Below are 13,761 nucleotides of genomic sequence, written 5' to 3' on the forward strand. Positions count from 1 at the left end.
TCCTAGCCTGACACTCTAACCACCAAACCACACTGCCTCTCAAGTGAGGAGGCATCAATTTGTGCCGTTATGATTTTGTTTTCAAATGATAACTGAAAATTTAGGGAAGAAACTGGCATGGTTATGACCCTGGTTATTCAGCAAGACTAATGAATACTTACTGGACAGAAGAACTAATAAATTGATATTATGTTTCTTCATAAGGCTTCTATTTATAGAATAAATATTTATTTATAGAATAAAAAGGTGTTTTAAAGCAAATATTAATGTTAATATGTGCCAGCTTAGGTTGGTATTTTCTCCACAACATCTTGGAGTTTATATGATCTAAGAAACAGCTTTTGCAACTTTAAGCTTGACAGTATACAGGACTGCATTTTGAGAAATATTTTTTAAATCCACTGTGGAATTTTTCTGTACACAGAATATCCACAAGAGGGAACTCTAAAGATGAGTTCTTTCCTAACCCTTTCAATGCATCCCAACATGCTTTCGAATGGGCAGAATAAAATGCAAAACTCATCCTATTTTTTGAACACATGCAGCGATACTATTTTTAAAATCGTCCAGCTCTTCTGACATTCAGTAAGAGAATTAAGGTATGTAGGCTTTCAAGAACCCAGGAAACTGACCTATTTGCTCTTGTTCTCCATTGCAGAGCAGTCAGCCTGAGACAGTGCTCAACTCCTAGTTTGAGTTCAGTATTTTTAGCCTGGATAAGAGGCGACTGAGAGGAGATATGATAGACATCTTCAAATATCTAAAGGACTGTCACGTGGAAGACAGAGCAAGCTAGTTTTTTCTCCTGCTCCGGAGGATGGGACATAAGCCAATGGATTCAAGTTACAAGAAAGGACCTTTCTACTAAATGTCAGGTAGAACTTTTGTGGACTCTCCTTCGTTTGAGGTTTTTAAGAAGATGTTGGAAGGCCATCGGTTATGGATTCCTTAGTTGAGATTCCTGCATTGTAGAGGGTCAGACTAGAAGTCTCTAGAGGTCCCTGCCAACTCTACTGTTCTATGATTCATTCACCGTGTTGACAAAGATACCAACAAAGTAGGTGGCTTTGCAGTTCCCTGTGCATATTAGCACTGCTTTGCTACACTGCAGGGGGGGGGAGCAACAGAGAGAAGATAACAGAGAATTTGGTTGAGGACAATGCATGAAAGAAAGCAGAACAAACTCACATTAGGAAGCTCTAAATTAATTCTAGCATGGCAGACCTGTGCCCTGCACGCACATTTGACAGATGCCATATTGCACTTAGCACAGAGGAACCATGTTCTTTGTAGCAAGGAACCAGACCATTCTTCAAACAGTGGTGTGGGGTCCACAAGGTTCCCTTCCCACTCAATCCCTCCCCTGTCACAGCTGGTCAAGCTCTTTAAACAAAAGCTGGTGCCAGGCATTAAGAGCTAAATAAGGTATGGAGCAAACATTGCTTGGACGAATGTTGGGACATGATGCACAATGTATCAAGGGAGAATTATTATATCGATATGAGATCTTTCAGCAGGGCTTTCATGAGCCAGGTAACACAGCCACTCCAGATTTAGTTTAATGATGGATCCATTCAGGATATGTGGCACTTAAGACATCAGAAGAGTCTTGCTGGATCAGATGATAAAAGGTCTAGCATCTGGTCTAACATTCTTTTTTCCAACAGTGGCCTCTGGGAAGCCTACAAACAAGGCATTAAGGCTGTGTCCCTCCTCCAGTAACTGGTGTTCAGAGGTACACTGCCTCAGATCATGAAATATCCATTTAATTGTCATTACTAAGAACAGTTGGTTCCCCTTTTAAGCCATCTGGGTCAGCAGCACCATATCTTGCAGCAGCAAATTAAATAAATAAATTGTGCCTTCTTTGTCTGCCTTGAGAATAGTTCAGCCTGAGGCCCAAAGCCCTAAATACTTGTTATAGCACCTCTGCTACATTCCCATAACTTCATGGGCTCTGAACTTTGGCTATTGCACCCTAAGGCACTTAATTGTGGAACAGCAATGATTCAGTTACATCCCAAGTATATTGTAAGTAGAAACATGAAACTATAAAACCAGTAGAAACATGGATGTTTCTACTGGTTTTATAGTTTCTAGAGTCTAATTTATTTGAATGCTTCTGCATCTAGTCAACATTACTATTTTAAGACATCAGCCAGGTACCGTATTTGAACCCCTAGTCTGGATAGGTAATTTGAGCATAGCCATATTAGAGTATAAAATGATTTTTCATAATATTAATGCAGAGACTCACATGAGAATAATTATTTTATTCAATTGCTGAAGAAGGGGAGGAAGAGCAAAACACATTGGCAAACCTCCATGGGAATCTAAAAGAATGATTGAGAAACATTTTTTCCATTGTTCACTGGGCTCTCAGCTGAGCCTGATCTCAATACTTCATGGTTTAAGATTTTATGTTTGTAGAAAATAAAGATGGGGAAAACTATTTTACCAATTATCAACTATATATGCCTCTTGTGCGCTTTCATGGCAGATTTAATAGGATCGTTCATCTGTAATATCTGAAGTGCTCAGATGCTACTTAATTGGCAATGAATAATTACTTTGGTAGAGCTCAACCTAGCCAAAGCTAAGCGCTTCCCAAGCTACAGTCTTTCTTGGGAATAAGCCTCAATGAACACAGTGGGGCACGCTTCAGAGTGAGCACCAGGGTTTAAATTAGAAGGATTTAGACTAAACGCTGGGAAGAACCATGCAACTTACTGCCTCCGAAGGTGGCAGACTCTCCTTCATTTGAGATCTTGAAACAGAGGCTGGATGTCCACCTGTCAAGCATGCAGGAGTTGTGGGTTTCCTGCATCGACAGGCGTTGGTTTAGATGAGCTTTGAGGACCCTTTTCAAGCCTACAGTTCCACGATTCAAATGCTTAAAACGTTAATGTGGATTATGGCTGTCTTGAAGCAGCATTGAACTGAAAACAAGAGAATCAGTAGAAATATGCATATAGAGATGATGAAGTTTGCACCCCGCCCTTCATCAAAGGAGCTCCACAGTGTGTGTGAGGGAGATTTCACAATGTGTGTGCTATTTCATCCCAGTTACATTTGTTTATTTAAAGAGCATAAAACCATCATTAAAATAGCCAAGTCTTTCCTTCCCCCACTGCCGCCAGTCTAAAGAAGTCCTTCTGAAACCAACACCACTTGTGAGGTTCCCCAGTCTTCCTGCTGTCTTGTTTCACTCTTGCTTCTTTTGCCCCTTTTTAAATAGCAGCTGGAGTGAGTGAGCTGCCTTTGCCTTTCAGTGGGGACCAAATCATGCATAACTGCATGGCAGATTGGATAGTGTACAGTCACTGCTGAACAGGGCTACCAGGTTACTACCATGTCAATTTAAAACAAAAATTGTCATCCCGGAAGCCACATTCAAGGATTATAAAAGCAATGCCCTTTTGTCTGCTTGCTGCTAAAATGTCCTTGGAGCTGAAGGAGCAGAAGCAGAGGGGACCTAGTTTAAAGGCTGGTTATTAATTCACAGTTTATCTCCTTGCATTCCTCTTTTATTGATTCTCAGTCCTAGGGCTCATTAACTGGTGCAGAGGAGAGAGAATGCTCTAGAAATCCTGTAAGTTTGGTCAGCTTTCAGTGTATCAGGGTGGGGTGGTGCTTATTTAGAATGTTAGCCTTATTGGGATTTGCATGTTGTTGTTGTTGAATCTTGAAATGTTTCTGAGTTGTGTCCTGCACAATCTTATGCATGTCCTGCTGTGTTTAATGGGCCAGGTGAGTATGTATAGGACTGCAGCTTTATAACGTAATCCTATGGACATCTACTCAGAAGTACACTCCCATTGAATTCAATGGAATTTGCTCTCAGGTTAGTGGGTATAATATTGCAGCCATAGAGTTTGAAAATGGTCCGATCAGTTTTGAGTTTTTATGATAGAAGGGCAGAAATATCTAATAAGTGCAGCACTTCCCAAAACGTGGACTGTGGACCACAATAATCCACAAGCTTCATTCAGGTGGTTCATGACTTGTCTGTAAAAATGCAATTTAGAAGCCAAATCATAGAACATCTAGCGCAGTGTGTTACAATGTCTACAACAAGCAGAAAACTCGTTGGGTTATCAGTCAAGACCCTAAGCAATTTTCAAGTGGGCCATGGGGGGTGGGGGTGGAGTTTGGGAATCATTGCAATAACATACCTAATACCAAATTAAACATTAGTTAATTTTTGGGAAAGGCTGGCCCAAACCAGAAGCCCTGCATTTTAAAGTTTACAATGGTACCTCGGATTACATACGCTTCAGGTTACATACACTTCAGGTTACAGACTCTGCTAACCCAGAAATAGTGCTTCAGGTTAAGAACTTTGCTTCAGGATGAGAACAGCAATCGTGCTCTGGCGGCACGGCAGCAGCAGGAGGCCCCATTAGCTAAAGTGGTACTTCAGGTTAAGAACAGTTTCAGGTTAAGAACGGACCTCCAGAACGAATTAAGTTCTTAACCCAAGGTACCACTGTATTCAGCTTTCCTTTCATTTTTGTATGGTCAGTCTTAAAAGTCCTCGCATTGCTGCTCCTTGCCAGCCACTGCTGCCCTACTGGTGTGTCACACTGTCCAAGAGAGCTGAATGACACCCCCCACCCCCCAAAAAACCCACCAAACCAAAAGCAGAAAGATGGGGAAAAGTTTTAAAATTCTGGGATTTAAATTCAAAATCTAAACATGAATTTTAACACCAGTGTTTCACTGTTCTTTTAGACTTGTGAATATTATTCTGATTTTGACAAGCTGCTGAACACCAGATGCTATTGCATGACAGCTATCAATTCATACCAAGGCTATTATCCACCATCTCCACGCCCTCTGGGCATGGGAGTTTACTGCTGGCAACCCCATTTCCTACCAATAGCCCTTCTAGGAGTGGTGAGCTGGACATCCTGAATGGTATACATAAAGGGCAGACTGAATAAGGCCCCAGTTATCCTTACTATTTTTTAGTAGTAACAGTAGGTTGCAGTCGCAGTTGATATATCCCGCCCTTTGCCATAGACCCAGTGTAAGTTGCAACATCATAACCATAATGCATACAATATGTAATGAAAAAAGAGACGTCCCCACTCACACCAACAACACGCTCCTTCTCTGCAAGTGCAGCCCCATTCAGAATAGGCCACCTCATCACTTCCTTGACCCAGGAACCACCACTCTGTAGGATCTCTATCTTGTCAAAATTCAGCTTCATGTTATTGACCCTCAGCCACACCATTATTATCTAAGACAGTGTTACCTGTCTTAGATGATGACACAGAGAAAAAGAGCTGGGTGTCATCATAGTCCCGTTATTGAAAAAGGGTAGAGATGAATGGTTCCTTTTGCTAAGACAGCTGCTCTCCACCTGTTCACAATTTCGAAGGCATTATAGCCTTATTAGCTCAGCAACATTATGGGTACCACTATTGGTTGTACTCTAATGAGACATGCGGGGACATGGGTGGCACTGTGGTCTAAACCACTGAGCCTAGGGCTTGCTGATTGGAAGGTCGGCGGTTCAAATCCCCGCAATGGGGTGAGCTCCCGTTGTTCGGTCCCAGCTCCTGCCAACCTAGCAGTTCGAAAGCACGTGAAAGTGCAAGTAGATAAATAGGTACTGCTCCGGAGGGAAGGTAAACGGCATTTCTGTGTGCTGCTCTGGTTCACCAGAAGCAGCTTAGTCATGCTGGCCACATGACCCAGAAGCTGTCTGCAGACAAACGCTGGCTCCCTCGGCCTATGGAGCGAGATGAGCGCACAACCCCAGAGTCGTTCGTGACTGGACCTAACAGTCAGGGGTACCTTTATCTTTACCTTTAATGAGACATGCTACTGTAAAGTAATGTGACTGGCTCACGATGCAATTCCTTGGAAGTAAGTCCTCTTGAATTCAATGGACTTTACTTCTGAGTAGACCTGCATAGAAGGGAACAGAACTAACTGAGTCAGGGTTGCCGGCAGGATTTGCAATCTCATGGGCAGTTGACCCCTAGAAATGAATGGGATTTCAGTGGGGATTGTGCAGGAGAACCCCTCACTGGATTGCACTCCCTGTCTGCGTGGAGGGGGGGATTAGATAATATTATTTTATTTTGCACAATAATTCAAAAGGGAACACTGTAAAAGTCCCAAGTAGCTGACAGCTTAGGCGAAAGAAAAAACAACCCAGTGACAGATGCCAAAATGGACACCACTTGTGTCATAGGTTAAGTAACGATTATTTTATAATGGTGGCTTTATGCAGGAGCTATAAACATATGACGAACAGGAGAGCATGTCCGTCAGTGCACAGCCGGACTCGGCGGTGTTTACTGCTGGAGAGAGGGAGCGAGAGGATGGATCTGCCTAGATCTCTGCGAATGGCGCGGAGGGGCGCGTGTGCAAATGGTCTCCAGGCGCACTCGCTTTTGCGCCTTGGGAATTCCGCGCGAGGGGAGACTCGGGCTGAATCCAGTCGCTGTGACGTTGACAATGGGCTTTACTTTCTCCTGGAATTCTCCCCTCCCCCTGCATGTCATGTAGGTTTCATTGCCAGGCTGCTTCTGTTGCATTTTGGGATTAAGTCAGTCTCTCTCTCTCTCTGCCCCCACCCCACCCTGCTATCTGTGCCAATTTTAAAACCACGAGCCATATTCACGAAGATGTTTTTTAAAAATAAAATCCTGGTGGGTGTTTCGCTTTAAAAGCGAGAGCGACAAAAGCCCGCACAAAACAAAACAACACCCCCCCCCCTTCGCATCGCGAAGCACCTGTTTCTGCAACTCAACCCTGGCACAAGATCCGGCTCGCTGCTTTCGTTCATTTTCCCAGACCCCACGGCCTCCTTCCCTGCCCTCAGCCAAAGATTGCTTTCAGATCTGGGCCGCGATCAAGAACAACAACAACGCCAACCATCCCAGCCGAACGCTGGGTTTCAAGAGCAGCCTTTAATCGGCGGGGATCGTGTCCCTCTCGGGGGTGCTCGCTATGTCTCGTTGCTCCTCCGGTGGAGAACGAAGGAAAACAGAGAAAGAATGAATGGCAAACAGGCGAGCCGGGGTGCGGTGAGGCCGATTTCTCTGCTCTTCCGCCTTTCCTTCTTGCCATTTGGGGTCCTTCCTCCCCGGCCCGACCATTAGGCATGCAAGTCACTGAGATCTGCTGAGAAAGAGAGAGCGGCTGGGAAAACATCGGTGTATTGGGACTCCAACCGTATTAGCGAGCGGGAGTGGGGGAGCGAGCGGGAGAAGAGAGTGACAGCCAGTGCGTCACGCCATTCAGCAAGTGCCAGGATCGCGCAGGGTTTTTTGCGCGTCCCTCTTGCGCCGCCGCCTCCACGGCCCTTCGAATTGCTCCGCGTCCAAGCAACGCGCGGAGCCCTTCGCCTTCTCTCTCTGTGTGGTGCGAGGAGGACTTGTTGAAGCGGCAGGTCACACGGGCCGCCTGCGTTTTGGCTCCTCCCGCCGCTGCTGCGCCGCTACCTGTAAAGCGCGTCGCTCTCTCGCTCGCCTCCATCTGTTCGAGGCAGCCTCCGAGAAGCGCGCAGGGCCGTTTGGGAGGAGGCGAGGGGGAGCCTGGAGAGAGCCCCGAGACCAGGCAGCAGCTTGGCCCGGCAGGAGCCGTCCGTGCTCGGCCTCCAGCCGTGAGGGGAGCCCCTTCTTCTTCTTGGGGAGCCGAAGCCACCGCCGCCTCCTCAGCGGCCGAATCACAAGGCGCCGCTTTCCTCCCGCGCGCCCGGCGAGTCTCCTACGCCAGCTGCCCGGGAAGCTGAGGCGCGCAGCAACGGCGAGCTGGGCGCGTTGCTAACGGGCGGCGAGGAGGAGGAGGAGGAGGAGGCGGCCGTGCAGCAGCAGCAGCAGCCGAGGATGGCAGGCGAGGCGGCGGCCGCCGCAGCGACGACGCAAGCCCGGCTGGGCGAGTGGAGGAGGCTGAATTAGGAGAGAGGAAGGGGCTGGACTTGCCGGAGGGAGACGCCGAACGAGCAGGGCTGCGTGGGCTCACTCTCCGGTCGGTGGAGAGAGAGAGAGGGCGCGTCTGACGAGGGGTCGCTCTCCGCCTTGGCGCTCAAATCGTGAGGCGACCAAGGGACGAATCCCGGATCTCGGCCGGGACCTGCGCGCGTCTGCCCGCCCGCCTTCTCCCCTTCGTGGCGGGCGTCGTGAGGTGCCGGCGCGAGGGGTGGCTGCTGGCTTGATTTCGGGGAGGGGGTGGGGGGAAGGGGGAGCCGCTGATTTGGCCACCGGGAGGAGGCGGCGGCGGCGGCGGCGGCGGCGCCTTTATTTCCCGCTCGGTTCCCTCGCGCCGGAATCTTGGAAGGCGGCGGCGAGGGCGCCAGAGCGAGAGGTGCCGAGCGGCGGCCGCCTGCCTGGACGTGCGCTGAGGCTCGGCTTGCGCGCCTCCCCGCCGAAGAGCAGCGCTATGGCTGGGGATGGGCTTGGCCGAGGGCGCTGGCGGCGGCAGCAGCAGCAGCGGGAGCTCCCCGGGGCCCCGGCGGCGCGCCCTGCCCGCTGTTAGCCATGGCAAATGGCAGCGGCGGCGGCGGAGGAGGCGGCGGCGGCGGCGGCTCCAGCGGCTCCAGTAGCTACTACTCGGGAGGAGGAGGCGGCGGCAGCGGCGGCATTAAGATGAACAGCCCCATCAGCGCCAGCAGCAACCTGAACGCGGACTCCTCCTCGGCGCCCGCCAAGGCGATCAACGCGGTCATCATCCCCATGACCATGGAGGTCCCCTGCGACAGCGGGCAGCGCATGTGGTGGGCCTTCCTGGCCTCGTCCATGGTCACCTTTTTCGGGGGACTCTTTATTATCCTGCTCTGGAGGACCCTCAAGTACCTGTGGACCGTCTGCTGCCACTGTGGGGGCAAGGAGAAGGTAACGTTTCTCTTCCTTCCCGGGTTCTCCCGCTTGAGGGCCGCTTCACACGTTGCCTAGTGCGGGGCTGGAAGCTGAGGTCGTGCAAAGCGCGCACATTCGTGTGTCTTGCAGTTGTCTTCTCCAGGGAGCTGCGAATGGCCGTGGAGTGGGGGGAAGGTGAGGGTTTACACCTGCAGAATGTGTGAAGCGGCCCTTCTATCCCTGGTATTATTTGCAACTCATTTCAGGGAAACTTACAAATAAACTGTATGTTAAGATTGCAACCGTGCAGCTGGAGCCTTTGCGTGTTGACAGGGAAATGGGTCCCAGTGAGTTCAGAGGCTTCATTCTTGAGGGCATCTGCTTAGGAGAGCAAGTGCTTTTGAATGTCACATGCAGCTCAGTCCTAAACCTGTTTCTTCAGAAGCCCTTCTTTCAAAGGACTCGGGGACTGCAGCCTTAGTCCCAAGTAAACTGCAAGGGATGGGAAGATTCATTTTCTTTCCTTCACTTCTTTTAGTCCTTTCTAATTTACTGTGTCCCTTCTCCATGTTTTCCCCATGCCCCTTTGTTTACTATTTCTTTTCATTTCCCCCTTCTATTTTCCCTTTCTTCCTCTTCTGATACTGTTTTCCATATATTGAGTTTTAGCGTTAATAGAAGTCAGAGTAGTAACATCAAAGGTTTATTGTTACTCTAACACAATGACAGTAATTCAACCTCCTGCCTTCTAACCATCATCAGTTCAGCAAGAGTTGCTTGTTGTGTGTTTTTGTCCCAGGTTGCCTCCTGCTGCTTTGGTACTAGGAGAGCGGAGGGCCCTTCGTTGTTGTTGCTGCAGCATGAAAAGTTAAAAACATCCTCAAAAGGCAATAACCTCAGATTTTGGATCAAATTGTGTTGGACCAGCAGTTCAGTAGTGGTCATGGGTGAGCTGAGGTTCAAAGGTTGAGACTTCTTTTGTCTGAAGTGGACAGGGAGTCTTCAGAACAGTGGTGGTGGTTCCTCTTTTCCTTGTTGAATGATGGCTTCAGCTATTCTTCCCCACCTCACACAGGCTGAGAAGGAAACATACCTTGGCAGTAATAAACTTGCTACCCAATTTGCTCTATTATTGCTGCCAGGTCTCTCTTGCACTCGGATGGGTTTGCCTTTCTAGCAGCAAGTACTGTCGATTTTGATATGTCCAAATCACATTTTGTTTGGTTTAGCCATAGGTGGTAACAAATCAATGGATAAACTAGCTAACAACATGGATTCGGTGGCCCCCAAAGTTACAAATGGTAACTCAGAATATGTATAATCCAATTCAAGAGTTTTACTGCCCATTCATGTTAGATCTAATGACAGTGAAAGCGTTTTGGTGAGGAAAGGGGGAATTCGGGATTTGCCATTTGCAATACTTGCCAGAAGTCATGGCAGACTGTGAAAATACATGTAAACAGAACACAAAGAAGACATTTAAATGGGTGAATATTCCTGAAACAATCACACACTGCCCACCCCTTCTCGTTCACCCCTGTTTCTTCCCATTTAATCAAATTTTTGCTCCCTCTAAGGTCAGAATTCAAACTGAGCCACTCTGTATGGCTCTTTCTGCCCTTCTTTGTAAGCAGAATCCATGTGGAATTGTCATCTGCCATGGAGGGAGAATCCCATAAGCACTGTAGAGGCAGAAACATTTTAGCTTGCCAGAAGTATTGTTGTGGAAGAGACCTGGCCACATTGCCCACCTTAAGGTGACTGCTGAAAACTGTCAAGTAAAATAACTGAGCAATGGGTGGTGGTGGGAAACAGGTCTTTATCTACACCCAGATATCGCAGGAACAAGGATTTTGAGTATCTCACCCTCTCTGAAATCCATGGGCCCCTTGCCCATTGCATTCAGTTAACTCAAGACATTTGGGATTTCGGCTGTCCGAAAACACATTTTGGGCAGAATCCTGTGAGGAGGTACTCCCATGCAAGCTCCACTGAAAGAAGCAGGGAGCTACAGAGAGGCACACAGCTGTTGTTTCTTTGGCTGGTGCTTGTGCAGGAAGGCTTATGTTGATTGATTGCAGTGGGCCGAATATTTTGTGGTCTCTCCAGTTACTTTGGTGCAAGCCTCCCATTGATTTCAATGGAATTGACTTCTGCATTTGTGTGTTACGCTCCAATAAATACTTGGGCTACAGCCGACCTAGGACTGGTCTTGGAAATATTGTCCCTGATCCAGAGAAAGCTGCTCACTCATGAGACCCACTGAAATGGCAGGTCACAACTAACTTGTGCTGTTGATTTCAGTGGGACGGAAGCACAACTAGGACTGCAGTCCTAAACCACACTTATTAGGGAGCAAGCACATGGAACACAGTGAGAATTAGCTTTCTGTAGACTTGCAAAGGATTGCTATGTAAATTTCTCTGGACTGGGTCAGTCGGTGGCTATCCTGTGCATAGTTGGGTTACTCCTATCCCATTGACTTTGGTAGGATTTAAGCAGCCTCATTGTGTTCAGGATTGTAGCCTGAGTCCCATGATGTTCAGACACTGCCTCTAGAGCCTTCTGCCCTCCATTTGAGCAAAAGAAGTCCCATACCACTTACGCCAAACAAGCCATACTGAGCCATGAGCTACACTAAGCAAGTCAGCCAGCCGCTGCGTTTTGCTGCCTGACTCCATCTCCTGCTCACTGGCTGTAGGTCTCTGCTGCTGTGAGACTAGGAGTAAAAAAATAAGACTGGAAAGCCAACACCTGCGGAAAATCCACACCTGTCACCAATGTTTCATGTATCATACCAGTGATGCAGAACCTTTGGCCCTCTGGATGTTGCTTAACTACAGCTCCCATCAGCCCTTGAAGCATTGCCAATGGCCGGGGTGATTGGGGTTGTAGTTCAGCAACATGTGGAGGGCAAAAGGTTCTCCATGAAATCTGGCAAATGATGGAACATGGTGTAAGCAAGATTTCTTGGTTCGTGCTGCTTCTGTTCCCCGTACACCTGAGGGCTATGGGGGCAACCACTGCTGAAAGGTGAAATGATAACAAAGTTGTCTCAAGGCAGCTTATTTTTCATATATATTTTTGTGAAGCTGTTGACTTGGCTAATCGTTATCCTTCTGCATTGGTGACACCCTCTTGGTTGTCCCTCCCTGGGCCCATTTGTGCACGCATGCCATTGCCAGATGTGCAGCTCGGCATGTGAATGGACTCAGTTGCATTTGAGATGTGAAACGTCTCCTTTCTCATCAAGTGATGAGCAGATATGTGTGAATCAGCCCAGTGAATGTGAGCAGTGCCAACCCTGCCATCTCCCTTCCGCCTCAACCTTTAGAGGCCCACTAAAACCTGGAACATGTCAGCTTTAACAAAAAAATCCATCAAGAAAGAGCTCAAAAGGGACGTCTCGGGGAAGCAAAGTGTTGCCTCTTCACTTCCAACTTCCTGTAAAGGGATGACTCGACTCTTGCTAAGGACTTTAACATCATGCCAACTTTTTCTTTCTCACCCCCCTCCCACTCCCCCTTTGCTTAATACATAGTCTGATGAAGAGTTCTGGAGAACTCAAAACCTTGATTGTTATTTTGTGATGCTTGGGTAGGTCCTAATAAATATATTTCCCCACTGTGGATTTTAGATTCTTGTCAAGGCAAACAGTGAAGCCAAAGGCCATTTCCTGCTCAGTGGGATTACTCCAAAGGATGTGTAATGTGGCTTACAGCTGCCTTGTTAGGATTTCCCCTTCCAGTTTTACGTATAGCTACCCAGAAGGTAGAATATGCTTAAAATGCCATCCCATTTTGAAGGTTAGGAAACAGAGTATAATGAGGATCCCCACCCACCCACCCCAGTCTTTGTAAGAATTCTTTTTAGCTAAAACAGTGTTAATGCTCTATATTTGCTAACGTGGCATCTGACAGGCTATTTGGACCCTCCAAAATAGACCAGCAGCTGGAGTTTCTCCCTTCCCCTTTTCACATTTTTCGGATTACGAATGGAAAAATAGATCTGCTTCAGCTATTCCTGGCACCCAGCTACACAAAAAGCACCCAAACCTTTTAAATATATATGGTTGCTAGGTTGCTGTCATGATTTGACATTCAGCTATCGGCTTCCCCTGCTTCCCCCAAGACATGGTATAACCTGGCTGTGCAAACGTGGATTCATTTTTATTTTTAATTTGAAAGTGGTGATGAAGTAGGGATGTATGTGTGTCTCTGTGTGTCAATTATGAATGCAACCTTGAGAAAGTTAGGTGCATCTAAATCCCATCAAAATAGGGGGGGGGGCTCAAGTATGTGTAGTTAAGTCGTAGAATGCTCAGAGTTTCCTAAAAGTGCCTGTGATCTTCCAGCAGACGAATTGCCATCATTTCAAACTGGGTTTACTCTGGAAAAGATGCTATCATAAGCTATGGGGTATTTTGAAGCTTTAAAATTCATTTTGACTTGCTAAGTAAATAACAGCAATAGCCTTTTCCTGCTGAAGAGATTCTTTTTGTGGAGGGGAAATGGAAATGTGAGTTTTTGGAAAGGAAGATTTGTTGGGGCTGTAACACTCGTCCCTATTTATATGATGACAAATGTATATTTTTGAAGAGAACTGGCTCCTCAGAAAGGAAAGCCAAATACGGTAGCTAGATAGGTCTGAAGGAGTTTCCTATCTCTCTCTCTCTCTATGTTTAAAGGCAAAGGGATTGCGGTGCTCATCTTGCTTTATTGGCCGAGGGAGCCGGCGTACAGCTTCCGGGTCATGTGGCCAGCATGACTAAGCCGCCTCTGGCAAACCAGAGCAGCACACGGAAACGCCGTTTACTTTCCCACCGCAGTGGTACCTATTTATCTACTTGCACTTTGACCTGCTTTCAAACTGCTAGGTTGGCAGGTGCAGGGACTGAGCAACAGGAGCTCACCCCGTCATGGGGATTTGAACCGCCGACCTT

The 13,761-nt window shown here is 47.5% G+C and overlaps 1 protein-coding gene and 1 long non-coding RNA gene across 17 annotated transcripts in view; one reads left to right on the forward strand and one right to left on the reverse strand.

The window, feature by feature from the left end:
* Positions 1–658: 658 nt before the first annotated feature.
* LOC309371209 lies at positions 659–8,120 on the reverse strand. 2 transcript variants are annotated; one of them, XR_014168912.1, is made up of 3 exons: positions 6,319–8,120; positions 5,821–5,922; positions 659–1,105 (listed from the first exon to the last, which is right to left on the reverse strand). It is a non-coding gene; the product is annotated as an uncharacterized lncRNA (long non-coding RNA). The 2 variants fall into 2 exon arrangements; XR_014168913.1 differs by lacking the exon at positions 659–1,105 and having other exon boundaries at positions 3,883–5,922.
* Positions 8,121–8,387: 267 nt separating this feature from the next.
* KCNMA1 (potassium calcium-activated channel subfamily M alpha 1) overlaps positions 8,388–13,761 on the forward strand; it is a 547,562-nt gene continuing 542,188 nt past the window's right edge. For 12 of the 15 annotated variants that reach the window (XM_081913469.1, XM_081913465.1, XM_081913473.1 and 9 more), the window contains exon 1: positions 8,487–8,855. In XM_081913469.1, the coding sequence (XP_081769595.1) occupies positions 8,502–8,855 (354 nt within the window). In that variant the 5' untranslated portion in view covers positions 8,487–8,501. Of the gene's footprint in view, positions 8,856–13,761 lie in introns of all 15 variants that reach the window. The other 3 variants (XM_081913468.1, XM_081913470.1, XM_081913472.1) reach the window with 1 other exon arrangement.

This window comes from Podarcis melisellensis (assembly GCF_964234715.1).
Source record: "Podarcis melisellensis genome assembly, chromosome: 5".
Taxonomy (NCBI): Eukaryota; Metazoa; Chordata; class Lepidosauria; order Squamata; family Lacertidae; genus Podarcis; species Podarcis melisellensis.